General features: G+C 40.4%; 5 protein-coding genes across 9 annotated transcripts; 4 read left to right on the top strand and 1 right to left on the bottom strand.

The window, feature by feature from the left end:
- The first annotated feature begins 10 nt into the window (after positions 1 to 10).
- LOC132954331 (proton channel OTOP2-like) lies at positions 11 to 4,152 on the top strand. 2 transcript variants are annotated; one of them, XM_061026870.1, is made up of 7 exons: positions 11 to 38; positions 497 to 947; positions 1,043 to 1,179; positions 1,264 to 1,322; positions 2,397 to 2,539; positions 2,646 to 3,481; positions 3,575 to 4,152. In XM_061026870.1, exons 2-7 carry the CDS (start codon positions 515 to 517, stop codon positions 3,743 to 3,745), a joined length of 1,779 nt encoding a protein of 592 aa, XP_060882853.1. In that variant the 5' UTR covers positions 11 to 38; positions 497 to 514; the 3' UTR covers positions 3,746 to 4,152. The 2 variants fall into 2 exon arrangements, with proteins under 2 accessions (XP_060882853.1, XP_060882852.1); XM_061026869.1 differs by lacking the exon at positions 11 to 38 and having other exon boundaries at positions 69 to 947.
- Positions 4,153 to 4,535: 383 nt separating this feature from the next.
- On the top strand, positions 4,536 to 7,676 carry zgc:112148 (uncharacterized protein LOC550424 homolog). Its single transcript, XM_061065648.1, has 7 exons — positions 4,536 to 4,623; positions 4,827 to 4,894; positions 5,009 to 5,153; positions 5,793 to 5,882; positions 6,447 to 6,572; positions 6,688 to 6,816; positions 6,913 to 7,676. The coding sequence occupies exons 1-7, from the start codon at positions 4,612 to 4,614 to the stop codon at positions 6,937 to 6,939; spliced, it is 597 nt and encodes a 198-aa protein (XP_060921631.1). The 5' UTR covers positions 4,536 to 4,611; the 3' UTR covers positions 6,940 to 7,676.
- LOC132995602 (5-hydroxytryptamine receptor 3A-like) lies at positions 7,673 to 15,604 on the bottom strand. 2 transcript variants are annotated; one of them, XM_061065644.1, is made up of 9 exons: positions 15,184 to 15,604; positions 11,379 to 11,524; positions 11,184 to 11,228; positions 10,995 to 11,101; positions 10,725 to 10,894; positions 9,651 to 9,775; positions 9,280 to 9,490; positions 9,032 to 9,193; positions 7,673 to 8,910 (listed from the first exon to the last, which is right to left on the bottom strand). In XM_061065644.1, the coding sequence occupies exons 2-9, from the start codon at positions 11,472 to 11,474 to the stop codon at positions 8,654 to 8,656; spliced, it is 1,173 nt and encodes a 390-aa protein (XP_060921627.1). In that variant the 5' UTR covers positions 11,475 to 11,524; positions 15,184 to 15,604; the 3' UTR covers positions 7,673 to 8,653. The 2 variants fall into 2 exon arrangements, with proteins under 2 accessions (XP_060921627.1, XP_060921626.1); XM_061065643.1 differs by lacking the exon at positions 15,184 to 15,604 and adding an exon at positions 11,626 to 12,942.
- On the top strand, positions 14,011 to 20,086 carry LOC132995603 (inward rectifier potassium channel 16-like). 2 transcript variants are annotated; one of them, XM_061065646.1, is made up of 3 exons: positions 14,011 to 14,490; positions 16,802 to 16,833; positions 17,731 to 20,086. In XM_061065646.1, exon 3 carries the CDS (start codon positions 17,759 to 17,761, stop codon positions 18,905 to 18,907), a length of 1,149 nt encoding a protein of 382 aa, XP_060921629.1. In that variant the 5' UTR covers positions 14,011 to 14,490; positions 16,802 to 16,833; positions 17,731 to 17,758; the 3' UTR covers positions 18,908 to 20,086. The 2 variants fall into 2 exon arrangements, with proteins under 2 accessions (XP_060921629.1, XP_060921628.1); XM_061065645.1 differs by lacking the exon at positions 16,802 to 16,833 and having other exon boundaries at positions 14,017 to 14,490.
- Positions 20,087 to 21,817: 1,731 nt separating this feature from the next.
- LOC132954271 (inward rectifier potassium channel 2-like) lies at positions 21,818 to 27,598 on the top strand. 2 transcript variants are annotated; one of them, XR_009665735.1, is made up of 2 exons: positions 21,818 to 22,014; positions 23,620 to 24,253. XR_009665735.1 is itself a non-coding variant. In XM_061026800.1 (2 exons), the coding sequence occupies exon 2, from the start codon at positions 24,507 to 24,509 to the stop codon at positions 25,821 to 25,823; it is 1,317 nt and encodes a 438-aa protein (XP_060882783.1). In that variant the 5' UTR covers positions 21,837 to 22,014; positions 24,265 to 24,506; the 3' UTR covers positions 25,824 to 27,598. The 2 variants fall into 2 exon arrangements, 1 of the variants encoding a protein (XP_060882783.1); XM_061026800.1 differs by lacking the exon at positions 23,620 to 24,253 and adding an exon at positions 24,265 to 27,598 and having other exon boundaries at positions 21,837 to 22,014.
- The last annotated feature ends 392 nt before the right edge of the window (positions 27,599 to 27,990 follow it).

The following is a 27,990-nucleotide window of genomic DNA, read 5'->3' as shown; positions in this document are numbered from 1 at the left end:
TAGCTCAGACCGCTTCTCAGGATCACACTACGCATCAGGTAGGCTTACCGGTATCCTGAAACCTTTTTCTTTCATTTCTCAAAGGTCACTGCTTTGTTTAATTGTCATAAGAGCTCAATTTTGGTAATGAAGAGCTTTTTTCTTTTCTAACATGCTTATGGGCTGTTTCACCTGTCTTTATGTTATTCCTGATTTTATCTGGGATAGTGTAGATAACTCTCATATAAACCTGTTTGTGGATTTTCACTCAATACTGTTAGCATGCAAGAGCTAAAAAAAAAAAAAAAAATAGAAATTAAATCCTATTTGATGATATGAAACTGTTCTTTTGTGTAGATCTAACAGGGTGACAATTATGCGGATTTTGTGCCAATGGTAAGGTTTCAATTGGGCGGGCGGGAACTGTCTTTACAGTGAGCCAATGAGTGGGTGTAGCTGTTAAACCTGTAATGTCTCACATGGGACCAGATGCAACTAAGAGCTCATTTGTGAATAGGTCTGAGCTAGAGGAATCATGTGCCTGAACACTGGCTATCCGTGCAACTGTTTGACCGATGGAAACCCATGTGAACCATGCAGGATGACGGCCAAAGACAGGCAGACAGAGGAGACCCACCTCTCCAACTTCAATGTAGCGGGCGCAGCAGGGAGCACATGTGAACCAGACCTGAGTGACTCCTCCGATGGCGTTGTGAAGGAGCGGGGTCGAAACTGGGGATGGATGCTGTCTGGGATCATCTGTGTGAACATTCTGATCCTGGGCAGTGCCCTGGTCAGCGGCACTGCCTTCAGCAGTGTAAACATCAGCATGCCTGACCTGCAGATTTTCCTCATCATCCTGCTTCTCCTCACCACCATCTGGATGATTTATTACGTCGTCTACACGGCCAGGAAAGAAAACGCTGTAGTTTACAAGGATGGACACGCCGGACCTGTATGGCTCAGGGGTAGGTTGATGACCTGCTTTAGAATTGTCTTTGTCGTCTTTTCTCCATATTATATATGAGTTTAATAATTGTGTCCCAATTGTTCTTTCTTTCAGGAGGTCTTGTGCTTTTTGGAATTCTCAGTATCATCATGGACATTTTCAAGATAGCCGGCTATGTGGGCTACCTCCACTGCGATTCTGCTGTAAAGGTTGTCTTCCCTGTAGTGCAACTTGTCTTCATTATTGTGCAGGTAAAAAGCCGACTACAAAAAAAATTAAACATTGAATGAACTCTGTATTATTGGAAAGTATTGACATAAAGGCTCTCTTTGCAGACTTACTTTCTGTGGATCCACGCCAAGGACTGTGTGCAGTTACACAGGAACATTACATGGTAGGTGATTACTGGATTTTAGTCTTTGTGAGCATGCTTACCCTGAGGGTATTTATTTCGAAACCTGATATTACCAGGGATATTTTTATACCTGAGCTGCTGACACAGTTCTGATTTAATGGAAAATTTAGAATTGCTTCTACATTTGCAACCCTTTAAGGTTTAATAGGTTTTAGTTCCATTTTTGTAGTTTTTATAATTCCATTTCTTTAAACTGTCATTAAGCAGCCACCATCAAATATTTTCTTTTAAGATTTATTTTGGGGCTTTTTGGGCATTTATTGGAGAGACAGGGTCAGAAAACAGGGACAGAGAGAGAGTGGAGAATATCATGTGGGAAAGGAGCCACAAGTCGGATTAGAGGTGGGGGAAAAATTGATTTATGTGAAAATCGAGATTCTTGTCTTCTAAGTTTTAAAATTAATTCACAACTTCTGAAAAAATATTTTTTTGTTTTTGGGCTAATCAGTCACTCCCTGCTAAGGCTAGCTCTTTAACTCAGTAGAATGCCAAATTGAGCAACAAGAAATTCAACCAGTCTCACAGATGACTGGAGTAAATCCTGGAGTATGTACTAATTGATAAATAGACTTTGAATCCCTGGATCAATGAACCCAGAATCTGTTTAAATCGAAAAACGATTCTCAATTGAATTGTAATCGAGTTGAATCTTGAGACACCAAAAGATTCCCAGCCCTACTCTGTACATGGGGCGTGCGTCCTAGAGCTTATTTTCTTGATCAGACAATTCATTGTTTGGTTTGTATGAATCAGCACTAGGGCAAAATGCTAATCATAATTTGTGGTTTAACAGTCCAAAAAACATAACGTTTTTCAGTTTACAGAAAGGATGACTAAAAGTGTCAAATGTTTACATTATATTCATCAAAACAGTGTAATTGATACCTGCTAAATATCACTGTTCTTGGTTAATTTCTCCTGCTGTGGTAGCTATAAACTGTGATACTTCCTTGACTTGGTGACTCACCCAAAGCATATCATACTCAATCTTTTGCTCCTGTTTCGGTCTCTGATCATGATTTCCTTGTGCTTCTCTCTTTTCTCCTTATTCAGTTGTGGGTTGATGCTCACCCTCTCCACAAATCTAGTTTTATGGATGACTGCGGTCACTGAGGAGTCTCTTCACCACACCGAATTGCCAGAATATCCAAGTAACACTACGAAAGACTCCGGACGAAAGATGTACATGACTAGAGGTAATTAAACATATAAAGAAACCAAAAGATGATGTTAGAATACAAAAAAAAAAAAAACATCAGAATATAATACTGTTGTCTTCTTGTGCCCTGTCATGTTTTACAGCTGGTTATGGAGACGATAAGTGCAAATGCAGCCACTCCTCATGCAGCGTCTTCAAAGAAGCGTATTACTACTTGTACCCCTTCAACATCGAGTACTGCCTCTTTGCGTCCGCCATGGCCTACGTCTTGTGGAAAAATGTGGGTCGAGTCATGGACGATCACAGCCACCACAAGATCAAGTTCACTCTGAGGGGCGTGTTCTTTGGTCCTCTGATGGGAATTCTCTTAGTGGTTGCAGGCCTGGCAACCTTCATCGCGTACGAGATGCAAATACAGCGAGATGACATTGATGATGAGGGCAAAGACGAAGCAGTGATGATTCACTTTGTTATGAATATAGTTATAGCGACCATGATGTCTTTGAGCAGTGTGATCGGCCTTGCCGTCTACAAAGTGGACCACAGGGAGCACGTGTCAGATAAAAACCCCACACGCAGCCTGGATGTGGGGCTACTGGTTGGGGCGTCACTGGGGCAGTTCGTCATCAGCTACTTTACTATCGTTGCCATGGCTGCAACTGGAGCCAAAGGCTACCTAAACAGGCTCAACCTAACCTGGGCTATCCTGATGGTGATCCAACTCGCCCTGCAGAACTTTTTCATCATTGAGGGTCTACACCGGGAGCCCTTCCATGAGGTGCAGCCAGTGGTCACTGTGGTTGAAAATCCATATGTGCTGCAAATAGGCAAAGAGGCATCAAAAATGGAATCAAAACTGAGCCCAATACCCATATCGCACAGCCTGCACAACCACGCAGATGAACACCGACCCAAACTGTTATGGAAGAGACGAGTGCTGAAGGAGGTCTGTGTGTTTCTGCTGCTGGGAAACGTCATAGTAAGTATACCATTCTCCCTTAAACTCTCCAATTCACTGCTTCAAAAAAAATCTCCAAACACTCAATCCTCTCCTGTTTATTCTTTTCCGCAGCTGTGGATCATGCCAGCATTCGGAGCTCGCCCCCAGTTTGACCATGACACTGAAACGGAATTCTACCAGTTCAACATGTGGTCTGTGATTGTGAACGTTGGACTCCCTTTTGGCATCTTTTACCGGATGCATTCAGTCGCCAGTCTGTTTGAGGTTTTCCAAACCTCATAGCTCCTCGTCAAAACAACAAGAGCAACGAAGAAATCCTTGCTCCCCGATCCAAATGTTGTGTACAGCCAACTTTTTCAATATTATTTAGCCGTTTTGTATAAATTATTAGTCTGTTTGATGATGCTTTGTTGTATACTATATATTTTGTGAAGTTTATATTGACTGACTATTTGATCACCTCTCTCAATATAGCCTGTAAATGTGAAAATCTAAAACATATTCAAAATGTTAATTTCAAATATAAATAAGTCTGAGGTTAACCTTGAATAACTAGTTCACAGTTTAGCCTCTCTATGCACATAATAAATGAAAGCAATGCATTACTCTGCACAAATGAACTGTTGATTGTGTCACTAATTGTTATGTTATCATTGTTATTATACAATTATTAAAAGAATGTCGTCTCAGTGGATGTAGTACTTGGACTAATGCAAACACAACATTAAATACACTTATTTAGAAGGCTGAGTAAAAATCCTGATTTAGTTTTCTCTTTTGTTAGCCTACTGTAATTTGAGCATGAGAGACACGTCCTGTAAGCATTTGTTTTATGATAAGCATTTATCAATAGGCCTACATTTTATTGTGAAAAGAAGCAGAAGCTTTACAGAAAATTAAAGTATTTTAATTTACTCTTTCATCGTTTCACCCCTGAGTAAAACGCATTTAAATGATTTCCTAAAACGTTTTCAACAGATTACAAGCCTATAACAAAAGCATTCATCAAGCAAGGACAACAGTTGTGTTAAACACTTTGGTAAAACTTACCTGCGTCAGGCACCGTCGGGGCTACACCTGGCTGGGGTCCTTAGCACACGGGTTTGTTTACAACCACGTCACCCGGAAATGCATCCCGGAGTGTCAAAATGCAAGGACAGGTAAACCATCCTAAACTTGGTTTTGTGAATAAATGAACCCACTACTTGTTATTTAATAATAGTTTAATTCGTCCAGATCAACGTTTATGATGCGTTTCTTTAACATCGATGTCTTTTCAGATGAAATTACGAGTTAAAAAACGAAATTGCACAAAACACATCTGCAGAATTAACGTAACCCTGCTCATATTTTCTCTCTAAAGGATTCCCAAGATGCTCTCCTTTTCGGTGAGGAGGACGATAACATCGGTCAAACAAAGTCCAAACTAAGGTGCAAGTGTCTTATTTGTGATTCTGGTTAAATTGGCTTTTTTTTCTTCTTCAGAGCAAATATGTAGGTCTATTTATTATCCTATGAAACTTAAGACGACAATCTATGTTTCAGGCACCCACTGGCCTCATTCTTCCACCTGTTCTTCCGAGCAAGTGCCATCGTGGTGTACCTCCTGTGTGACATCCTCAGTGGTCGTTTCATCGCCTGTATGGTCACCATCATCCTCCTGCTGTCCTGTGACTTCTGGACTGTCAAGGTGAGCAGGTCAGGGAACGGTTGACCACAACAAACAAATATGGAAATAAATCCCACGTCTTGCTTAACATTTAATTTTGAATTGTCAAAAAAACAGCAAAGGTAGAATTTTCAAAGTGCATATAAATGCTCAAATTGAATAAGCGGACACAAAACTGTACACAACAAATAAAGAAAACAATTGAGGTATTCTTAACCATGTTTCATGACATTTAGTTTATTTTCTAATTAGTTAAAAAACATTTGTTCCCCTTTTTATATCAATTTTTGTCACTTGAATTGATCTGGTCTTTGTTAAACAGATTGGTTTGCTTTGCTTACATAAGATCTGAACAGGTACAGTCTGTGTGCACAATATGGGAAAAAAAATCCCATTGCAATTATTTAACATTTATAACAATTGCAATTAGATTCATGATTAGTGGGAATTATTCCTTTTGCTCCACAACTTTGTAGGTCCGGGCATTTGTATAGCACATAACAATGTTTCATTTTACTTTCATTTAAAAATGTCTGCCCCTTTAATCCGTATGTCGCACTTGCCTATGTTGCAGTTGTGAAATTTGAATTGCGCAGCCCTAAATGAAAACCAATGAATGAATGAATGCAGCAGACCTTCAATAACTTTGTTTCCCTCCAGAATGTATCTGGCAGACTGTTAGTGGGTCTTCGGTGGTGGAATCAGGTGGATGAAAATGGAAACAACCACTGGGTATTTGAGTCAAAGAAGGTAAGCAGAATTTGATCAGGTGCATCCAAAAATCTCTAGCTGTCGGTATTTACAAAAGGTCGCTCTAAGAAAAGGAAACTCTGTGCTGAACAAAGGAAGGGTCTCACGTGGAGGAAAAACAAGATAGAATGCAACATGGTTTCTAGGCTAAACAGCCTCATCGTGTTTCCTCTTTGCAAATAAACATGACCTTGGCAGCAATCTGCTGGCTCACGGGAGAGTGATAGAGATCTTTGTAAAAACAGGAATATTCAAAGCAGCATGAGGCGACTGCATTCCAGAAAAACATGCATCTACAATTTCTCAGACAAAGTAGAGCTTGCAGCAATTTTGCAAATGCCAACTTTACATTTACCTCACATTTGTAGAGTATAACATAGCTGCATGACCTTATTGGACATTTGGATGGAGTGTAACATAGGAAAGCTGCATTGTCCTCTCTGACACATAACATTTGACACAATGGGGACGTTGGATATGAGTTTCCATAAACGATATTGTTTTTTTTTTCTTGGATTATTATTGAATGAAATGAAATTAAACCTTGTTTTCTTTTCTAAACAGACACAAAGTGTAAACGCAACATCCAGTGCGGAGTCCCGGATCTTTTGGCTCGGACTCATCGTGTGCCCCATCTTCTGGGTCATTTTTGTTTTCAGCACCATCTTCTCTTTCAAGCTCAAATGGCTGGTCAGTTGAGTGGTTATAAGATGAACTTGAAGTTACATTTTCTGTCTAATTAGCTTGTAATTGATGGTTTATCTCTCTTTTATTCTGGTGTCCCCCCCCCCCCCCCCCTCCACAGGCTGTAGTGATGATGGGCTTGGTTTTGCAATGGGCCAACCTCTATGGATATGTCAGGTGCAAGGTGGGCGGGAAGTCCAATCTGGGAAACATGGCAAAGAACTATCTGAGTGCCCAGATTTTTAAACAGGTATAAAGGACAACGATCATGCCCCCTTCTATTATGTTTTTTTCTCTCAATGACAGGATATATTAACTTCTCCCTTTCCGTTCTTTTCCACTAAAGGCAATGACAAAAACAGAGGAACCTTGAAGTTGATGGAGTTCATTATATTTCATAGTTTTTTTTTTTTTTTTTTTCGGAGCAGGCGGCTCTTTTCTGAGGGGATATTGGTGTTTGAAATTCATTTACATCTCTGGTTTAATTGGTTTTGTATGTGTTGATTCCTGCTTATTTCTTGTCAAATGATTAAAGAAGTAATTTCAAATTGTTCAAATCAATCAATTTAAATTCAGTGTAGTTGGACTTTAGAATATATTTCACCTTTTGGCAGTGACCAAGCACTTATTGGTAAGTGGAGAGTGTCGCTGTAAATACAGTTATAGTGGTCGATAAGCTTTAATTTGTTTTCAAGGAGGGGGATTCGGGTGAAATACAGTGCCTTGAATAAGAGAAGAATTTCTCTAAAATTGACAAATTAAATCTATCTAGCTGAAGTTTAAAGGACACTTTGCGACTTGCACTAAGTGTCTATATGTACTTTTATAATTAGGTAATGGGAAATCATTTGTTGGGTGGATACATTTGGCCCCATAAATTGTATGCCTACTTTACAATCCTGGACTGTGGACTTTACATTTTACACAAGTTCATGAATGTTGTTTGAATCAAACTTTTTTTGGTTGATGAAAATAATGTGTATAGGTAAGGGAGAGGTGCTAATTAATCAGGCTTACGATGTTGGAAATGAAGGTCATTTTACTCAAAGGTGGCCGGTTACCTCCAACTCTTTGGAATTGTATTCTATGAATAAAAAAGAAAACAGTGAATTACAAATGTGTGTTTATTTCTCTTGAGGACATATTACGAGCTAATTACAGAGATACACTTCCTGTAAAATAAACTTTGAACTTTACATTACTTATGAACCAGAGATGTGCTGCTGGACTCGAATGAATGTCAAAGAATTCCACCACAGGGCGCCAATAGCCTATATCGGTAATGTTTTGCGCCCCATGTACATAGTCTAGTCTTTATAGCAGCTGCCGTGGATTCGAATCCGACCTCGGCCCTTTGTCGCATGTCGTCCCCCATACTCTCCCGCCAGCATTTCATGCTCTATACAGCTGTCCTACCTCATAAAAGCAACAATGGCAAAAAAAAAAAAAAAAACAACACAATCCATGCAGATCATCCAACACACACAATTACGTTTTCAAGATCACTTTTAATGCTTAATTAATTGCCTTTTATTACCTTTGAACGAATAGTTGACATAAAGTAAACAGTATTTTGAAACATGTAGCTCAAAATAACTGCCTTCATCATCATCACCTTGGAGTCAGTGGAGAAACAAGTGCAGCGGGTTAACCACTAGATGGCACCAAAGGACAGTCAGTGCTAGGCAGTTTCTGCGTACCATTCATTGCTTTTCTTGAATATGAAATTACAAATTGATCATGATAATCACTGCCAAACATTTTGACTCAGAGGTTTAATTTAGGTTGATAGGGTTCAATTAGGGATAACATTAAATTAAGAGTGAAAACTACATTTATTTTATTTGTTTGACCAGAGAAAGGCTAACACAACCTTATCTGACATCAGAGACAAACAAATCGGCACACTATATTAGGCATATACAAGTGAATTTGAAGTCAATCAAATGTAAAAAGTGTATGGTGTAATGTGTATCAGTCTTCTTATCTTTGCATTGGAATTTCAAATATGTGAAGTCTAATGAAAGTATTATTATAGTATTTCAAGAAAGTTTTGGCATGCATTAATTCACATTCAGCTTGTTCTATCAGTACCAGAATTCAAAGTGATTGACAGTACATTTGTACAAAGTTATCACACAAAACATGGCAATAAAATACGTGGTGCCAAAAAACAAATAGAACCAGAAAAATATCTTGTCCGCTTTTTCGGCAATCTTCTGATACTGCTCACTCTCCGCCTTCTGTGCTTTGAGTTCTTCCACAAAGTCGACCAACGGCTTGAGCATTCCACTGTCTCCCTCAGAGGCATTCAGCTTGATCACGCTAATGTCAGCTTTGACTTCTGCAAGGAATGAAGAAGCAGTCAGAGCAGGCAACGCAATGGTTTCAGCATAAATGCAAGACTTGTTCAAGTCCAGAAATGTCAAAAGCTTTTCCCCAAGTAATGTAAGACTCTTTCTCACCTTCATCCTCGGTTTCTGCCTTGTTTCCTGTGTTTTCTTGCCTTGAATCTTTTTTGGGCCAGCAGGAAAAAATAAGACTACCATTGTTGGCGAACCCTGTCAGCACCATAGACACCAACATGCTCAACACCAAGAGGACTAGACAAATACAGAAGTGGGTTCCTGCGGCACAGACAGAGAGACAGACGGTTGGTATTATGTTGTTCGTTAATTTAGTAAGTGAATGAGTTGATTTGTGTCCGACTGACTGATGATTGGGCCGCACGTGCTGTCTCCAGGGAGCTCATTGTTGAGGATGATAAGGAACATGGTGAAGCTGAGAACCAGAGTGACCTTGAAAGAACAGCGTTCTCCGCCTCCCAGTGGCAGAGCGAAGCTGACCACATCAGCTAAGACGAGGAGAATACTAGGCAGCATTAAAGTTATGAATGGGTTGAGATATTTGACTGATAACTGAACCTGAGGAGAAAAACAGACACAAATTCAATTTGCAGAACTAGACTGTGGTTGAAGAAAGTGGTAAATATTTACTATTTAAACATGTAATGTTGTTTCCATTATGATACCAATACTTTTAATACATACTGCATAAATAAATCCTGTATGTTAACCATCTTACCATGATGTAATAGCGGTCATCTCTATCTCCTTGTTGTAGGAGGGATATGTCATCTGTTTGCCAATCTCCATGGCTACCATCAACCATCTTCAATCTTGAGTGGAAGTTCAGTTTTGTACCACATCCTGGAAGAAGAAAAGTCTTCTTTAGTAGGGCTCTTCACAGAATTACTCATAGCCCTCTCTCAAATATGACAGACTCACAATGGGCAGGGGCAGATTCACAGGGGTGGTCATGGGTGTCACGGGCCCCCCTCAGTTGGATCTTATTGGCCACCCCAGGTGCAACCCCCCCAAATCCTAAACTGTGATTAGCTATTTGCCTTGTCAGAACTGGGACTGCAAAATCAACTACTGAGGCTGTGTATCAACCAAGCTGCAGAATCCCCATCAGAGTCTGGATCAAAATGCCAATTTGTCAGCAGAAATAAACATGTTGAGTCTAGAGATTAAATGTACGATAGGTTACTTTTGCCAAATGACTCATCCAATTTCAATTATATTAAGGCTATTATATTTTCAAGGGATGGTAGAAACCTTTTGCTGGGAACAACACAAATTCTTTCTGTCGCTGTTGCAATGTCTAGATAGTGTCTAAAATGGCCGTTGTGCTGTGCTTTGGTCAAAATATAACATGAATCAAGCACCAGAGGAGGTTTGTGACCCTGTATAAATCAGCTCTCTCAGAACGCTCCGTTTTGGTGTGTGTGTCTCTTTAAATGCAATGAGCCCCCCTGAGTTTTCCCAATAGACATCACTGTACTCTATGCGCAAAAGGTTTGTTCTAGGCTGGGGATGGAGTCCATGGGTGGCGATATCCAGCTTGTGACATCTCAAACTGAGAAAATTTGAAACGGAGCACTTTTCTCTGTGTTGTAAGACTTATGCAGACTACAAACAAAAGACTGGATGGATTTAGTTCACATTTTGTGGGTCAGTATAGACACTCATATGTTCAAAAACACTGTAAAAGTGGATTTTTCATAATATGTCCCCTTTAATTAAATTGTACCACTGAGTAAGTTTAATAATACAACTGTAATTAAAAAAAAAAAAAAGAAGTATCTTGGCTCACCGTCATCGTTCCAGGTTTGGATGGCAACAGGGCAACTATCACCAGCGAAGGGGAAGTTGAACAAGTTGATTTCGCAGTTGACCTCGGCGTTTATAATGACAGAGTGCATCACTGTGCCGTTCTGGAGTAACAACAGATCACTGGAGCTGTGCTTCATGGTGGTTGATATTCTACACAGGTGAGACACAGATGAGTCAGACTAACATCAAAAAAACAATCATGAATTCTTTGTTGAGAGTTTGATTATTTTATACTCTGTAACTGACTGACCCATTTGTTACAAGGATCTCTGGAGTCCAGACATTTTTTACTGGAAGGGTGACTTTATCAAACGGGTAATCAGATCGGTTCCACGCCAACTCTTCATCCATCCACATCTGTGGTTCAAGATCAAAATGAATGTTTATGAAACAGACTCTAAATGTATTTCAGTCAATTTGGAAAAACTTTGATGCTTACAAGATCAGCTCGAATTTGACTTATCAGCATGAGTTCCTTAGTGTCCTATTAAAAGAGACAGCACATGTTGTTAGTACGAAAACTATTAAAGTTCAGATGGAAATCTTATCACATTCAAGTTGGGCTTCAAATGATTGCACTGGTGTAAAGGGTTAACAACTTTACCACAAATGCATCTACAAGCACAATACTTACAACTGACAGAGTCTGGTACTCAAGGAAAGGCACTTCAATAACAAGGGAGCAGTTTTCACTCTGTGGCTGAGATGAGTAGCCTCTCTTGATCAACATTTCAGCCAGACATCTGCGGGTTTTGCAGGTAGTTTCAGCATGCCAACACCCTGAAATAAGAGATCAAATGTGAGCCAAAGATCTGAACAGTTTCACTAGAATGCTCTTTTCTCTATTTTTCACAGATGTACACTAAGTGAGAGACACTTACCTGTTGTTTGAAGAATCAGTAAGAGTACTGCCTTCCACACGCTGCTGGTGCAAAAACTCAACATTTTTTTGACTGCTTCCTTGCAGCAATGAGGCTATCACAGTGCTAGCTTTTTTTATCATCCGCTTTCTCTAGGTATCGGCCTGACTTGATACTTAAATAGTCCTGTCTGTGACGTTGAATCACACATAGTCCATTCAGGAACATCGCAAGACAACACCACGGGTCCACAATTGTCTGTAAGAAGACATTGTCTTATTAATCACGCTAAGTTTTTTGCAGCTTATCCGTCATTGATCCTGTGTAAACAGTCCAGATAGAAATGCAATTACTCTTACTCTCTGTTTACCTTTGAGCAAGTACAGGTGGCTCCACCTGTCTTTTTTCATTACAGCCGGCCATGCTGCTCCACATTACAATGACACTGTGGTTGTAAGACGGGACAGTGACCTTAAGCTGCCAACAATGGTCGGCAGGAGTTCGCCTCAAAGACAAAGACTTGTATTTGTGTTGTGGCTTCAGAGTAAAGTCTGCGTGTCTTCTTACAGTATGGCCATTAAAAACACTCTGTTGTTCTGAAAGCTGAAGGATCATTTCATATTATCATCAGACTTTATGACTCAAATGGTGATTAAGTTATATAAAGCAAACTAGAGCTGTGATATAACTTGGGCTGCACTGCCACTGCATTTATGTTTATATTTTTGAGTTATTACAGCCTGGTGGAGGTGTGAGCTTTAACATTTGACATAGGCTACTTAAATTATACAGAAGAATAACACACAGAATGACACAGTCTGGGGTTGTAATCTTGAACAAAAGTAATTTATTTACGGTTCAAATGAATATGCTGTACATCTTTTCTTTATCGTCCTTGAATGAATGTTTTATTGGTATAGCCATAACTTTATTCATATGTCACAAAAAGACAAGCTAGGAAACCTATGGAGACATAGTCACCATGATAGCACTGTACGTCTCATTTACATTTTTTAGGGGTAGCAAAATTATTTTGAACCCTTCATACCCCGTGATAGTGTGTGCTACATACTTTTCAGCTACATAAATGTGCTTTTTCTGGACTACTGGACCATTGCGTAACTGGTTCTTTTATCTGAAATGTGTTTCATACCTGATTGACCTTTGTCTGTCAGAGCAGAGGTTATCACCATGTGGTCTAAAATATGTCAGACAAACAGCACACTTCACTGCTCTCGAGGCTGTTCAGGCTGTCTCTTATGCCGGTCCCTCGACCTGCTTCCCGTCTTCCTTGATTTTTTTCTTTAACTCACTGGGAAAACAGATGCATAGTTCCTATATGCATCTGTTTTCCCAGTGAGTACCTGTAATTTCTGCAACCTTGTCTCATATCCTCAATTAAATTAATCACTCCTAATAAAGCCCACTATGAATACAACTCCCTCAGACTCCCCCCCCAATATATGATCACATCTATTTGATATCATTATTATGACAAGCAAAGAGCGTGTCAGGAAAGCGGGGGGAGTGGCTGCAGGTGCAAACCCATGGGTATCTTAAAGTACCACAAACATAGCAAGCGATAGATAGTGAAAGCGGAAAAACAAAGAAATATTGAGGATGCGGTACTAAACAATACAATAAAACAAATATAATAAAGCCATTAAAAATGACTCCATATAGACAAAAAACAACTGAAAAAAAGAGACAAGAACACAAAAACCAAAATGAGACCAAAAAAACCCCCAAAGAGCCAAAAAGCAACTACAGAAACATCCCCTAAATAAAACTGACTCAGATAAGTCTTTCTCCAATGAACAGAGCCTGTTAATGTTCATGTATGTGTCTGTGCTTGTCATATATTATGTGCCATTAAATTCATGGCTGCTTTACTCAGATCAAAAGAAAGGAAGGTAGCTTCGGCATGTTTCCTTTATATTTCAGATTACAGATGTTGTTGTCTTGTAAGCCTGAAGTGCTGGCCTCACGTGGTGCATGACACTCCAATCAATAAATCAATAAACAGTTATGCAGTTTATGGGTTTTATTATGTACTGTTGTAAAGGAAGTGACACTATTTTCTTCCAGCCGACGCTTGCACTCATTCATTTTTTTAGCTTCTGCCTGTAAATGACAGGCCTGTTATTTCTAGGTTATCTCTCAGAGGAATGTCTCTTATCTGTGTCTTCACACATCATCCTGAAAAAAGCCAATACAGGATGATTCAGGTAGACGTCAGAGGGTCCTGTTCTATTTTTAAAAAAACACCACAAGGCTGTTTTGATGTTGTCGATCCTCTTCCTTACAGCCAATGGTGCTCTTATGACTGCCGTAAATGTGCTTTAAAAGTCAGCGTGTCCCGGCGGTTCCTCTGTGATCTTATCAGAATCAAGTTGAGGACGAGCGAGACAAAGAAAGTCCCCGTGCCAATGGCTGGAATCTCTACCTGATGGAGTAAAGGTTAACTTTTTTGTCTAATGACTCACAGAAAATACAAATGACTTTTATATACGCTGCTAAATAGTTTAACAACCTACAAATCATCAGTATTTATCTGCCCTTATCATTAATGACTGTTCAGATTACACACGTTTTATTTCATCATCCAGAAAGAGTTACCACGTAATGAGGACCTCAAGGTTTGTGCATGAAAGGAAAATATTCCATGGGTCATAAATTCTTCCACATTGTCCAATAAGATTACAGTGGGAAGTGCGATATTAGAAGAAACCGAGACTTTGCCTCAGGACCAGGCCGGCCCCCCCAACACTCTGCACCAGGCTGAACACAGAGGTGACTTGAACTGTGGCAACATATATCGCTCAATGCTTGGCAGGTTCTGATGGGCTGATGTGACACCTGACAACTTTAAATCCTACTCTGCAAGTAAGTTGAATACTTAAATACACACAAAATGTTCAGAATGTTTGAGGTAAGAAGAGTGTGTCAAACATTTTGCAAGACATCTTTTAAGTAGCTAAATTAATCCAAAAACAGCTGAGTAGGTACAAATATCTATTCAGCCCAACTCTTAAGAAAGTAAAAGGGTTCAGTGAGCAAGGGGGGAAATATTCTAAATCTTCTGCTTATTAAAGAATGTAACAGCACTTCTGAATTATCACCATGAACAGAAGAGACCTCATTAAAGATGGCAATACGCCATCAAAACAAATAACTTTTTCATTTCCTTTATATCTAATGTTTCCATAATGTGCTTTGTTGTGCATTTATATAGAATATGGGAAATCATTGCTATGATTTAGCACAGAAAGTGCATTTACTTTGCATAAGAAAATCATGATTAAGATCTTTTGAGCATGTCAAAGAGTCCAACAAAAAAAAAGGTGTTGCAAGAAATATCCAAGAAAAGTCAAAACATCTATTTTACAATTCTATCTGAAGAATATTGATCCAAACTGCAGTATAAAGCAAATACTGCTATGTCAGAAGATCTCAGAGGATTAACAGTGTGTCTTAAAGGTGGACATGAAGTCAAGAGAAGGAAGTGCATATAGGTCGAAACAGACAAGGACGAATTTACCACACATGCAAAGTTGCCATGATATGTCAGCCACGTACCTCAAGTTTTGGTAGTTTTCCTCGCTGGTTCCATATGCAAAGAGTGCTGGAGGGTGGGCAGATAGGCCCCAGTGACATTTTTTAAGATCCTACAGTCCTTTAGCCTGTTCCCCGTCCATGCACTCACTGCCTGCTGTATAAAAATCAAGCTGCAGCAGTCTGAAACCTGGGACACTGCAGTTTACGAGTCAAGCATTTGCCTACTTATAAATGCATGGTTACTTGGTAACTTGCTATCCTTGGACGCTCTCTTCGATTCTATCTAAGGAAACATTCTGAATCAATGCAGAATAAATAGTGATAAGAGATGGGACAACATGTTATGCTGGAATTTTAACTGCTTTCTCGTTTTTTGGCATCACTGAAAATGTCAGGTTTATGACTCTTTCAGCCGCTATTGACCCACAAAACTTGCACAACAAGAGTCTGAGCTTCAGTTGAAGGTCTCATGCATGGGTGCCATGTGTTGATTGACTTTGTACCAGACAATAGAAGCCAAGCTACAATAAAATCTTATTTCGATTGACATTGACCTCACTGACGGGAACACTGTTTTTTGTCCGGCACTTTTGCACAAACAACTTTCAAGTTTATGGTTGAGATTGTTTGGCTCCACAGTCACACCACAGGAGGTGTGAAATTAAATGCTTGTGAAGCCGATTGTCATAGACTCAGATTAACATCAGTTACGTGCTGTCTGGGGATTTATTTAAGTAATAAAAACTCTATAAAAGCCTGATTGACACATTGCAAGGAAGTACATGGCGTAAGAAATGTATCGATCAGTGACTGTGCTTACTCAACACTCAAACAAGAACTTGATAAGGTGCCTTTCATCAGTCACAAGGAGCTGTCAGATTAATGAAGTGCTGTATAACACACAGATAACAAAATGTCCTGACTCTGGAGTGTTTCACTGGATAGAAGGGGATGTGGTTAAAGTTTGACATTTGAGGGAAAATTTGGAGGTGAAAACTGTTAGAGGTGGTTAGAGGGTAATCATTAACCCTCATGAGGACAAACATAAATTCAGGTTTTGCTTAATTAACCATGACATACCTTCTCAGATCATATGGTAGATTGTTTATGAGCATCTAAAAAAGAGGCACACTTTCATTTCTCGTTTCTCTCTAACAAGTCAGTTTAGGAGTGCCATTGTGTTGTCGTGGGTCACAATTTAATTTTTGCAAAATCCACTTTAACAGTGTTTTTGAACATATATTTGGGTAACCTGAGTGTCTACCGACCCACAAAATGTGAAATAAAAGCATCTAGTCCTTTGTTTGTAGTCTGCATAAGTCTTACAACAAAGAGAAAAATGCTCTGTTTCAAATTTGCTCAACTTGTGATGTCACCAAGGATCAACCTTTCCTCCATGTTTCTTGATAATGTCTTAATTATCTAAACCTATAGTAATAAAAGTAAACAGTAAAAGAAACACACATTAGCCAACACTAAGGCTTGGATTGAGGACATAGTCCAGCCTGGGGAGCCACCTACACGTCCTAGACATCAACAAGATTTTATAGGTTTCAGAACAAAACAGCCAGTTTAACAGGTCAGGTTGTCGATGTATAACAGTTTGATACGCCAATTTTCACCTGTTTTCTTTCAACAGGTCACAAGGATCATAGTGCCTTTATATGTCTGGTATGTTTGGCAGTAAAATGTAATCACTTCTGGTTTTAGACGAGGAATAAAAGTGAGTTAAACCGAAGCGCTATATTCTACAACATAGATTCTGCTTGTCTTAATACTTTCCAGACGCTGCATTTTTTTAAAAAAGCTGTCATTTAAAAAAAATATTTTTTACTTAGCTTAATGAAAAACCTCTGCCTCTTTACACAGCTATATTGTATGCATTAAAGTGTTAATGGTAAGCTTAGTAGAAAAACTGTTTTGCACCGTGTCCAGACTAACTGAACGTCTGGTAAATTATCAACAGGTTAGAAACTCGTGCTCTTGAAGTCGCCTACATTTTTCACACTCTGAGCAGCAGGCATTGCTCAAGTCATTCACTGCTGATAGCCTGAGGCACAAAGTGACCTACGCTGCTTGCTCAAACATGAAGGGTTCAGATTTACAAACAAGTCCGGGGGCCTTTTACACCTTAGCCACATGTAATGAGGAAGATGCTGTCCTTTTCGCCTATGCATGAGTCCACTTTTTCTACTTAAACTTGACAATATAACTAATCATCAACCGTCACTGTGAATATATATGTATATATATATTATTTAATTTAAATGATCAATATACGCACACTTATTTATGTAAATACTGTAATTGACATCTTAATTGACCCGTCTGTCACATAACTGCATTTTACTTATCATGTTACTTCAGCATCTTTTGCACTATTCACCACTGCACTGTTTCATATTTAGTCATGTAAATATTAGTCTTTTCTTATTATGTTTATTGTTGATGTTTAATGTTGTACCTGTACATAAGAGAGCATTCACCAAAGTTAAATTCCTTGTGTGTGTAAGCATACCTGGCCAATAAATCTGATTCTGATTCTGATTCATTTCTGTCTTTCTGCAGGAGCCTGAAAGGTTAAAGCCTGGTCAAAATGAGCTCAGAAAGAGGCGAGCAGGTTGTCGTCGATACCTACCACACCACAGTCCACACACTTGGCAAGGAAAATGACGGCAAGCGGCTCCGCTACATGCAGAAAGACGGCAGCTTCCCGGTCGTTTTCCAGAAGGCCCCTGGAGACTGGAGCCCGTACTTTATGGACATCTTCACAACGCTTGTTGAAATCCGCTGGAGGGTGATGTTCCTCATCTTCTCCCTCTCTTACATCCTCTCTTGGATCTTTTTCGGCCTCTGCTATTGGCTCATTGCATACATACACGGAGATGTAGATGATCTGGATAATGCACCGTGCGTGGAAAACGTGCGGGGCTTCACCGGAGCCTTTCTGTACTCCATGGAGACGCAGGCGACTATTGGCTACGGCTTCAGGGGGATGACTGAGAACTGTATCGTGGCCATTATCGTTGTGACGGTTCAGGATGTGTTCAGCTGCCTCCTTGACACCATTATCATCGGTATCGCTGTTGCTAAAATGGCATCCGCTCGCAAGAGAGCTCAGACGGTGGGTTTTAGCAGCTGTGCCGTGGTCAACCTGCGAGACGGGGTTATGTGTCTGTCATGGCGACTTGGAGACTTCAGAGGGAATCACATCCTGGATGGTGTCGCCCGGGCTATGGTAGTCCGCTATGTGAAAAAGTCACAGGGGTCCATTGTGATGTCATACCAGGACCTGGACATCCAGAATCGAGACATTGTCCTCGCCACACCGGCCACCATTATCCACAAGCTGGAGCCTGGGAGTCCCTTCTACAGTCTGGGCCCTGACGCCCTGCAGGAGGAGGACTTTGAGCTGGTGGTGTCCTTCACCTACACCGGGGACACTACAGGAATGCTCCACCAGACGAGAACCTGCTACAAACCCACCGACATCCGCTGGAGTCAGCGCTTCCAGGACATGCTTAAAGTAGGGAAGAAGCATTACACGGTGGACTACGCTCGCTTCAATGAGACCACATGGGTCCAGGTTCCTCAGGTTAGCGCGGAAGAGTTTCACAGGGGGAGACGTCCTGCAGTGGGGAATCAGTACCACCGCCCTCTCTTTACATCAGAAAAGACAAATGGACACACTTACCATGTGAATAATGACATCACTGAGGAGGTGATGCACCAAACTAGTTTGTAGCTTAAACAACCAGAAATATACTTTTTCTAAATTGTATTAACCAGTGGACTCTTACAGGTTTTATGAATGTAACAATGTGATATAATGTACTCCTGTAAATATATTTATATGTGTCTTTACAGCTTTTATATGCATAAGCGGCAATTCTTTGTTTAACATTAGTAAGGCAGCAGGCTACCAGCTAGCATGACGCAGCAGAAGCTTTCATATAAGAACAGGCAAGCCTTAGCCTAAATCATAAGCAGCATAAAATAAACTGCTTGATATAAGTAGCCTACTGGTTGGCTTAAATGAAATTCAGAAGGGCAAGTATGTTTTTAGTGTGAAGCCTTTGGGTTTATGTTGTATTGAAGTGCCTCGCATCCTTCCTGTTCAATAATCACTGAAGAAAAATGAATGACCTAATGACCTTTTTTTGGCATGTAAACCTTTTGTAATTTTAATATTTGTTAGCACCCAAATTGTGGGAAGTTTTGCTTATTTTGTCAAAGACGTTGGAGTTGGAGATGTAAACAGGCAAACAAAGAGCATCAAGCACTGATACTGTTGGGAAGGTTAGAGTATTATACTTGAATATTTTTTTTTAACACTTTTTATGCAGCACTGTGTTTTAATAAAAATCTGTGTTGGTAAAAGTGAGCTCACCATATTATTCCTGTCAGTTATACTGAATGTGAAGTTTTTAAAAGATAGCCCTCTGGGGTACAGCGTCTCATTTTCAAGGGGTTCTAACCCAAATTCAAAGTTATACACAAACTTACAAAACAGCATTACTTAACAAATTACCAAATATCTGCAATGAGACAGATGTCCAAATGTACGCTGATGATACTATCATTTATAGGCATGCATCAACAAAACAGCAAGCTGCATCTAAGTTAACAGCAGTGATGACCCATGTCACACTATGGCTTAATAATACATATGTCTAATTTTCAGGGATCTCTTATAGCAAAGGGGACCAACCAGTTTGAAACCTTGCCTTCCCCTTTAACTGACATCTCCATTGCCCAGTGACTGTAAATATAGATTGATAGCAGAACAGCTTCAAAAGTGAAGCCAAAACATTTTGATCACCACCTGGTGGCAAGTTTCTGTATAGGCACTGTAAAGGTCTTGAATGTTACACCTGCCATGTAAACATTTGGGCTGAATAAAAAACTCAAAGTACTCATCAAATACAGATGTTTTCTTTGTCATTTGTGTTTTTTTTTAAGTGTGCAGAAGGTAAGCCACTTTCTGCACACCCCCTTTGTATAACTCCTTATTCACTTGCCATATGCGCATTAACAACGACCCCCTCCTGCACCTATCACTGACCTGAGACCCTTGTCCATCCTGTCAATCAAACAATACCCTGTACCTCAGTTCTCTGGACTGCTTGTTTATCATTTTAGCCACACACACCCATATACATACACATAGAGCTAAAGTTCAATAAATGAGTGGCATCTCAAAGAGAGTGTGTGTCAGACTGGACTCATAACTGGCATTTCCTGTTCTTACCCGTTAACCTGTGGTATCTGCATCATCATCAGAAACCATCACCTGTTTCACATAAAGCATATCAGACCCATGTATGTTAAAATGTCATTATTTGTGTGTAGTGGTAGAGGTTTTATGTTTGTCAGTGGATGAGCCTAATTCTTTAAAGAATACATACATGTGTGCATATTTTGTGTAAAGAGCAGCAGACAACCTACAATGAGGCGACGCCTGAGAGCTGGTTCAGGCAGTAAACTCGAGCTGCTCTGATTTCACACTTGACATGCGACAGTATCAACAATCACCTGACACCACCTCCTTCCAATTAGCGGTCTATTTAAGCTGCGATATTTCCAGTCTCTCCCTCTGCTCTTCCATTGCCAGCTCTGCCCTGCACCAGTTACTGCACTCTTGCTCAGCATCCACCTGTAGACTCCGACTGTGGTGGGGGTGAAGATATACTTTCTATATAGCTTCTCAAATTTCTGCATGTAAATGCAAGCTGTGAGGAGTGATTAGGTCGGAGCCAAACACAAACTACAGTATATTCTGCTGCAATAAATATTTCAATCGACTGAATTGTTGCAGTCATGTGCAAACTTACATTTTAAGAGGATTTATTTTTTACACATTACTTTCATTCAAGCTTAAATCTCACTTCATGACAATGGTTTTATTACAAAAAGGAAACTACTTTTTTTATATTTTGACATTAATGTGTAAAATATGCTATTTTAATCATTTTAAAATTGTATTATGCTTAATATAGGAATCTCAAGACCCCCATGTGGGATCCACTGTGCTAGAGTTCACCTCAGCCTTTTTTTTCATCAAAATATACAACAAGCAATGTGGCGTTCTTTGCAGTTTCTAAAGTTAAAACTCATTCAAATTAAGTAAAGGTTTTCCTTGTACAACTCTGAAACACGACATGACTTGATGTGACGCATGTTCCAGGTGAATTAGCTTTTGTGGCTCTACACTGCCACCTTGTGTTCACTCAACACACTTAATATCACTCATCAGTGATGGTGATCACCGATTTCACCATCAAAGTAGGCCTGTTGTGCAAACCCTAGTATAACTGCTTGATTCTCACATAGGCTAGAGAAGGACCTAGGTTTAGTAACGTGACCCATAAATTACAATAATGAGTCAGTATTTTCAGTATTTTAAGATATTTAAATGAATACATCTATTTTTTTTTTAGATATTTTGGAGACCAAACGTCAAGTTTTCGGAGACCCTTGAGTTAAAAAATGAGTTGACTCCTCTTACCTTCCTCTCTAGACAGTTAATACCGTAGTAGACTGTAAATATTGGTTAATACAGACTCTTCATGCTCACTCCCTCGAACAGGCGCTGCAGCTTCCTATTGGCCGCTGGCCGGATGGAGGCGGGGATAGGCACACGTGTTTAAAAAGTCTGTCTTTGCATCCTCAAACATCTTCCTCAGTATTACTGGAGAGGGTTATGGCAGAATTTTCCGCGCCAGACGTGAAGCTTAGTGAACATAACAAAAGAGCAGTACGAAGAAAAGGGAGAGTGCAGTGTGCAAAACTGGCACATATGGGAATTATCACGACAAGAAGACGGCAGATATGCACAGAGAGGACCAACAGGTAGGTGTAATAAGCGGGACATAATAATACCTGTTACGACTGTGATGTAGCTCGGGAGAAAGACTATTATCAAATGGTAGATATGATTCAATAATATAGACGATGCAGTCTGTAATAACTGATGTGATCTCATGCCCATACGGATGATCTGTAATAAGAACATCATCTTTAAATTTATTATAATTATAATTAATTACATTATTGGCTGCGTATTTTATACACCTGCTAATTGATGTTTCAGTGCGCATCCGGTCCAAATCTGTGCTTGTTTTAAACACTATTACGTCATAACTATTTAGCTCATGAAGCTCAGTGCATCTGAACTCTCAAATACTTGAACGATCCTGTAGAATGAAACTGATGAAATGGAAATAACTGAAGTTAATAATTTGAAGTCACGAATACAATCTGCAGAAACTTACAACAATCTGCGGGGTGATTGGCCAAAGTTATTGATTTGTGTAATAATAAATAGAGCAGCTTTATGTAACCAGTTTCCATCTGCCTCAGCTGTCGGCTCTAAAGGAGAACACATGCAAAACAAACAATCACAGTTTGTGCAGCCCTCTGTCACCATTTTTTTTTTTTTTACCATCCAGCAACAATGAGAGCTGTGATATAGTGAGCAGATGAAACTCCAGCGAGGAGAAACTCAAAAAAACTGTGACAGATCCATCGTGAGGCAGCGAGAGGGAGAGACCTCTGTTTGAAATGTGCTCAGTGTAAGAGCATCAACACCATAAAAAAAGTCTGAGATTTGATTCTCACTGTATGGTCTGTGAAGTGTAGGCTGCTAAAGTTAGAAAGTACCACACAAATGTCCATTCAATGTCTTCAACTTCACTTCTCTCATCATGCATTATACATACAGTAAAGATTATACATACAGTGCAGCCAAAAAACAAAACTCGTGAAACAATGAAAAACTGGATTATTTGCTTGAAATAAGGTAGTTGACCTGGTCTAAATCTTGGTGAATTTCTCATTTAATATTTGTGTATTAATGTTATTTGATGCAAAAAATGTGTTTTAAAGATGAATTCACTGTTTTAAACATGATGTAAAATCACTGGAATGCCATAAAGCAAATGATTTGTCACGCATTGATCTGTGAATGGACTGGGCCCCATATTCCCAATAGTATGCGTGACAGGTTGCTATTCGTAGTCGACCCAGCGGTGACATCATGAGTTTAGAAAAACAAAGAAGATGCGGGGGGATTTAGGATCGCGTCCTGCACAACTCAACCCACATGAAATTCAATCACTTTCAGTTCAGTTTCATTTAAACGCAACAACATGATGGAATATGAAAAAATGTTCTTATATTGCAAAGTGCTTTCAAAAGTGAAATCTGAATACTTTCTAAAAACAAAAGTAGGCCATTCGACTTCATGTCATACTTTGTCTCTTTTTGGATTATTTGAGTTTCAGATGTGAGAGATGTCAAAACTGGAGGTGGGGAGTTATTTTGGCAAGAGCAGAACATGCCCGGCTGACCGTGGCCTGTTGTAGCCTGTGGTGCTGCATTTTATTGGACCTTTCAGGCCACACACAGAGTCGATAGCTTTTCTAATTTAGCTGTCCTTGTGACTCTGTTACATAGGGCGCAAGGTTACCGTTTTCAGAGAAAGACAGCCATCCTCTAGGAAAAGCTGCAACCCCTCATTACATATTATTACGGGATGTGCTGGTGGTGAGAATTAGTTTTGGTCATGCATGTGCGACCTGACTTTACTCTCAATAGCATGGGATTAAATAGCATGGAATCCTCTGAGAGTTATCAAAGCTTTTAAACACAAGCAGCATGTAATGCATTGCCTTCTCACTTATGTATGTGCAGCGTGTGGGTACACTCCTACAAAGCTGCTACTTTGTACCAGCGGCTCGCTGGATTCACATGAACATGATCTTTAATTCGACTCAGCTCCCCAGTGACTAACATGCCTAATTAATACTTGCATTAAGCAGGGTAAACATCCTCTCCCACATTGTCAGCTTTCTTAGTGCTTGAATTATATGTCTTATCTACTACTCTTAATGCTCAACAATATATTTCCTATGCTTTTAAAACCACACTGCATACATCGCTTAAACATTATCTGTGGATGCTGGCAGTGCGCAGCTAACTTTGAGTGTGCAATGCATTATTTAGACAGAAGGGAACCACACACCCACACACACTGATCTATGCTCTGGTTCCTGCCAATTACTTTAAACCTGTTTTTCTCTCTACCCGTTATTTCCACAGCTCACTTCACTGATGAGGTTCAAAGCAGCCGTCAGCGAGGAGTGACCCGTCCTCACCAAAGGTGCACAGCACGCCTGCAGAAGCACAGGCCCAAGCCGCCCTCGTTTCCCCGCAGGATCTAGTTCCCTATTTCCAGCTGAGTTTGGCCCTTGGATCATTCAAAACTGTTTCTCCAACGCTTCTACCAAAAACTTAGACTGTTTTCCAAAGCAGATTCGGCCCAGCCCCCCCAGGCGGCAGCAATGGGGAGTGTGCGAAGCCACCGTTACAGCATTGTGTCCTCTGAGGAAGATGGCATGAAGCTGGCCGCCATTGCCGTCCCAAATGGCTACGGAAATGGCAATGTCAACAAGGTGCACACGGAGCACCAACATCAGAGCCGCTTTGTCAGGAAGGATGGCCACTGCAACGTGCAGTTTATCAATATGAGCGAGAAAGGCCAGCGGTACCTGGCAGATATCTTCACCACCTGTGTGGACATCCGCTGGCGCTGGATGCTGCTCGTGTTCTGCCTTTCTTTCCTGCTCTCTTGGTTGTTTTTTGGCTTTGTCTTCTGGTTAGTGGCCCTCTCTTACGGGGACTTAGACAACGAGACTCAAATGTGCGTTTCCAATGTGGACAGCTTCACGGCTGCCTTTTTGTTCTCCGTGGAGACCCAAACCACTATTGGCTACGGCTATAGATATGTAACAGAGGAATGCCCTGTTGCGGTCTTCATGGTTGTCTTCCAAAGCATTGTGGGCTGCATCATCGATGCTTTCATCATCGGTGCAGTCATGGCCAAGATGGCCAAGCCCAAAAAGAGGAACGAGACCCTGGTGTTCAGCCATTATGCTACTGTGGCCATGAGGGACGGTAAACTTTGCCTCATGTGGCGCGTGGGGAACCTGAGGAAGAGTCACCTGGTGGAAGCCCACGTCAGGGCCCAGCTACTCAAGTCCCGCACCACCGCTGAGGGCGAGTACATCCCTCTGGATCAGGTGGACATTGACGTGGGCTTCGACAGTGGCATTGACAGAATTTTCCTGGTGTCACCAATCACCATCGTTCATGAGATTGATGAGGACAGCCCGTTCTATGAGATGAGCAAACAGGAGTTGGAGACATCAGAGTTTGAGATCGTCGTGATCCTGGAGGGCATGGTCGAGGCCACAGCAATGACAACGCAGTGTCGGAGCTCCTACGTGGCCAGCGAGATCCTCTGGGGCCACCGCTTTGAGCCCGTGCTCTTTGAGGAGAAGAACTACTACAAAGTGGACTACTCGCGCTTTGAAAACACATACGAGGTGCCCAGCACACCTGACTGCAGTGCCAGGGAACTAGCCGAGAGGAATTCCAATGCCTCCAGTCAGAGGAACTCCTTTTGTTATGAGAATGAGGTGGCTCTGGAAAAAGTGGAGTTGGAGGAGGAGTTTGAGGAGGAGGACAACAAGGAGATGAAGGGTGTTGAGGTCTTTGCACTTGAGGACACCAACACAGATGTGGTGTCGGACTCTGAAAGCAATCCGGACTCTTTGCCTTTGGAAACAAGGCCTTTAACGGCAGAATCAGAGATATGACTACTGAGATAAAGAAGAGTTAAACAATACTGCAGGGTGTGTTAAAACTAGCTTGAATTTGGTCCTGAATGCTGTTTAATGCAAGACTGTGATTTGAGTATGAAGTCCTCTATGCAAAAGATTAGCCATAAGACACCATGGGAAAACCCAACATACTGGTTGTTTATGGTGAAAGTGGGTAATACATTAAAGGGTTGCATGAAGCTTGAGGTATGAGATGGGTTACATGCCATCCCTTACACACTGTGAAGTCTGTCTTTAAATATTAGAAAGATATCCAAATTGGAAAAAGAAGCAAAAGAAAATGTTTGCTCAAAAAACTGTGATGTATTATTGAATTGGAAGTTTCCAACTTGAAATTTGTCAACAAGCATCTTCGGTACATTAGCTGATTTTTGGCCTTAATGTCACTAGATGACTTCAATATATCTAATTTAAATAGTAAGAGATTTTATTTAAATGCCAACCTATATGTGATTTATTTTTAATTCAAGACTCGTATTCAAAGGGTACGTAAAATGTCACAACACCTGCGGTGTAAAGGTTTGTTAATGAGCTGGTCTCATAGCAAATGACGTTGATGATTCTGTTCATTGTGGTGGTCTTTGTATTCTCATGATGCAACGCAGGACAAAGATATCTTTCACAAATGGCGAGCAAGTACTCTATGCTCATCAAACTATTATCTTGTCTAGGTACGGCCTCTTTTTGCAATGTGTGTGCCTTAAAAAAAAGAGTCAGTCCTGGTGGGAAGGTTTGGCTACCAGCAAGCACACACTGCAATAGTTGTCGCAGAAAAACAAATAGAAACAAACATGGTGATTCTCTGTGCAGTATGCTCATGCCCTTCCTTGAAGATCTTCATGTTCTAATGTGCAATACAGGTCGATGGGAGAATGTGACAGGAAGTTCAGCCCCTGAGCCGAGGTTCTGAATGTTGACGATAAAGTGCTGCTAAGTTACATATTGTATGTTTAGAGGGAAATCTAGGAGCCAAAATGTATTATTTGTTTTTACAAGTATCCGTTTTGAAGATTGCAGTTGCAGCCTACGATGTGATTTGTAGATGTAGACGAGCATGATTCTGTCAGTGTGTTTTCCAAAGCTTTAGTGCACCTTTTCCTCACCAAAAAGCCCCCCAACCCTGCCCCCCACAAAAGCCAAATGTGTAAATATAAGACTCAACTATCTGTGAGTTTTTGTTGGTTTGAACTTGTCCTCATCTAACAGAGGTTGGCTCTTGAAACGTTCAATCATTTGCTTTTGACTTAGTCTGCTTAATATTAACATCAGTGTTGACGTGCAGAATTCGGAAACATCCCAGGTAACCCTCACACTTCACCACTGCAGGTCTTCTGAAGTTAATTTGTCGTTTCTGAATGGGCCCTCACTTTGTCTTTATAAAGAGCAGGTTTGTTGAGTACGATTTCTTGACTCCAGTCTTATGGAAGATTGAGCTTTAATTTTAATTTTAATTTTTTTTAGAAGGTTTTATTGTGGCACATTCACATTTTGTCAGTGGGAACCAGAACTCTTCTCTGCATCTCTGGTTAAGGAAAACTTCATAAAAAATGCTTTATCTGAACTCTCATTGACAACTCTCCTGTCTTAGGTCTTTATTTTTCTACCAGAGTCTTCCCACCTTCCTGCACAAACCACAGACTGTACAGATTTTTTATCTTTTGTAAATTATAAGGCAAATACTGTATATTGATATTGCAGTTGTTGAAAACTGTTTATGTCTTCTTTTTTTCAATAAAAATGCAACAAAATCATTATGAGGTTGACACAATGATTGTTAACAAGTGATACTGCGTCTATATTAGCTTTGGACTGTTAGCCACCTTTCTGTGGTCACGTGAGCTCAGCCGTGCTTCTGCAGCGTACTGTGCAGGATTTTTTTTAAATTTGCATTTTGACCCATACTGTGGAACATCTGGACATGCTGCTCCTGTTTCTGGAGCTGTGGCCCAAATTTCAGGCTGCTAGCTGTCAGAGCTCAAAACATCAATTACTCTAACCCACTAAAGTCACTCACTCCAGTGCTGCGAAGGTCCAAAGAGACCCCATGCCATATATCAGCCGGCTCTGCTGGAAGTCATTTCCAATGACAGCGGTGGAAAGAACATGCCATCTACTTTTCCTGGTCTCTATTATGAAACTGACA

This window comes from Labrus mixtus, chromosome 20, assembly GCF_963584025.1.
Source record: "Labrus mixtus chromosome 20, fLabMix1.1, whole genome shotgun sequence".
Taxonomy (NCBI): Eukaryota; Metazoa; Chordata; class Actinopteri; order Labriformes; family Labridae; genus Labrus; species Labrus mixtus.
This window is presented reverse-complemented; position numbering and strand designations above follow the sequence as displayed.

Coding starts and splice junctions, on each gene's coding strand:
- LOC132954331 (XM_061026870.1), top strand. CDS start 515: ATGTGCCTGAACACTGGCTATCCGTGCAACTGTTTGACCGATGGAAAC. Junction 1,323..2,396: donor TTACACAGGAACATTACATG/GTAGGTGATTAC, acceptor CTCCTTATTCAG/TTGTGGGTTGATGCTCACCC. Junction 3,482..3,574: donor TGCTGCTGGGAAACGTCATA/GTAAGTATACCA, acceptor TCTTTTCCGCAG/CTGTGGATCATGCCAGCATT.
- LOC132995603 (XM_061065646.1), top strand. CDS start 17,759: ATGAGCTCAGAAAGAGGCGAGCAGGTTGTCGTCGATACCTACCACACC.
- zgc:112148 (XM_061065648.1), top strand. Junction 4,895..5,008: donor CAAACAAAGTCCAAACTAAG/GTGCAAGTGTCT, acceptor TCTATGTTTCAG/GCACCCACTGGCCTCATTCT. Junction 6,573..6,687: donor CTTTCAAGCTCAAATGGCTG/GTCAGTTGAGTG, acceptor CCCCCTCCACAG/GCTGTAGTGATGATGGGCTT.
- LOC132995602 (XM_061065643.1), bottom strand. CDS start 11,689: ATGTTGAGTTTTTGCACCAGCAGCGTGTGGAAGGCAGTACTCTTACTG. Junction 11,525..11,625: donor ACTGATTCTTCAAACAACAG/GTAAGTGTCTCT, acceptor CTCTTATTTCAG/GGTGTTGGCATGCTGAAACT. Junction 10,895..10,994: donor GAGATCCTTGTAACAAATGG/GTCAGTCAGTTA, acceptor TCACCTGTGTAG/AATATCAACCACCATGAAGC.
- LOC132954271 (XM_061026800.1), top strand. CDS start 24,507: ATGGGGAGTGTGCGAAGCCACCGTTACAGCATTGTGTCCTCTGAGGAA.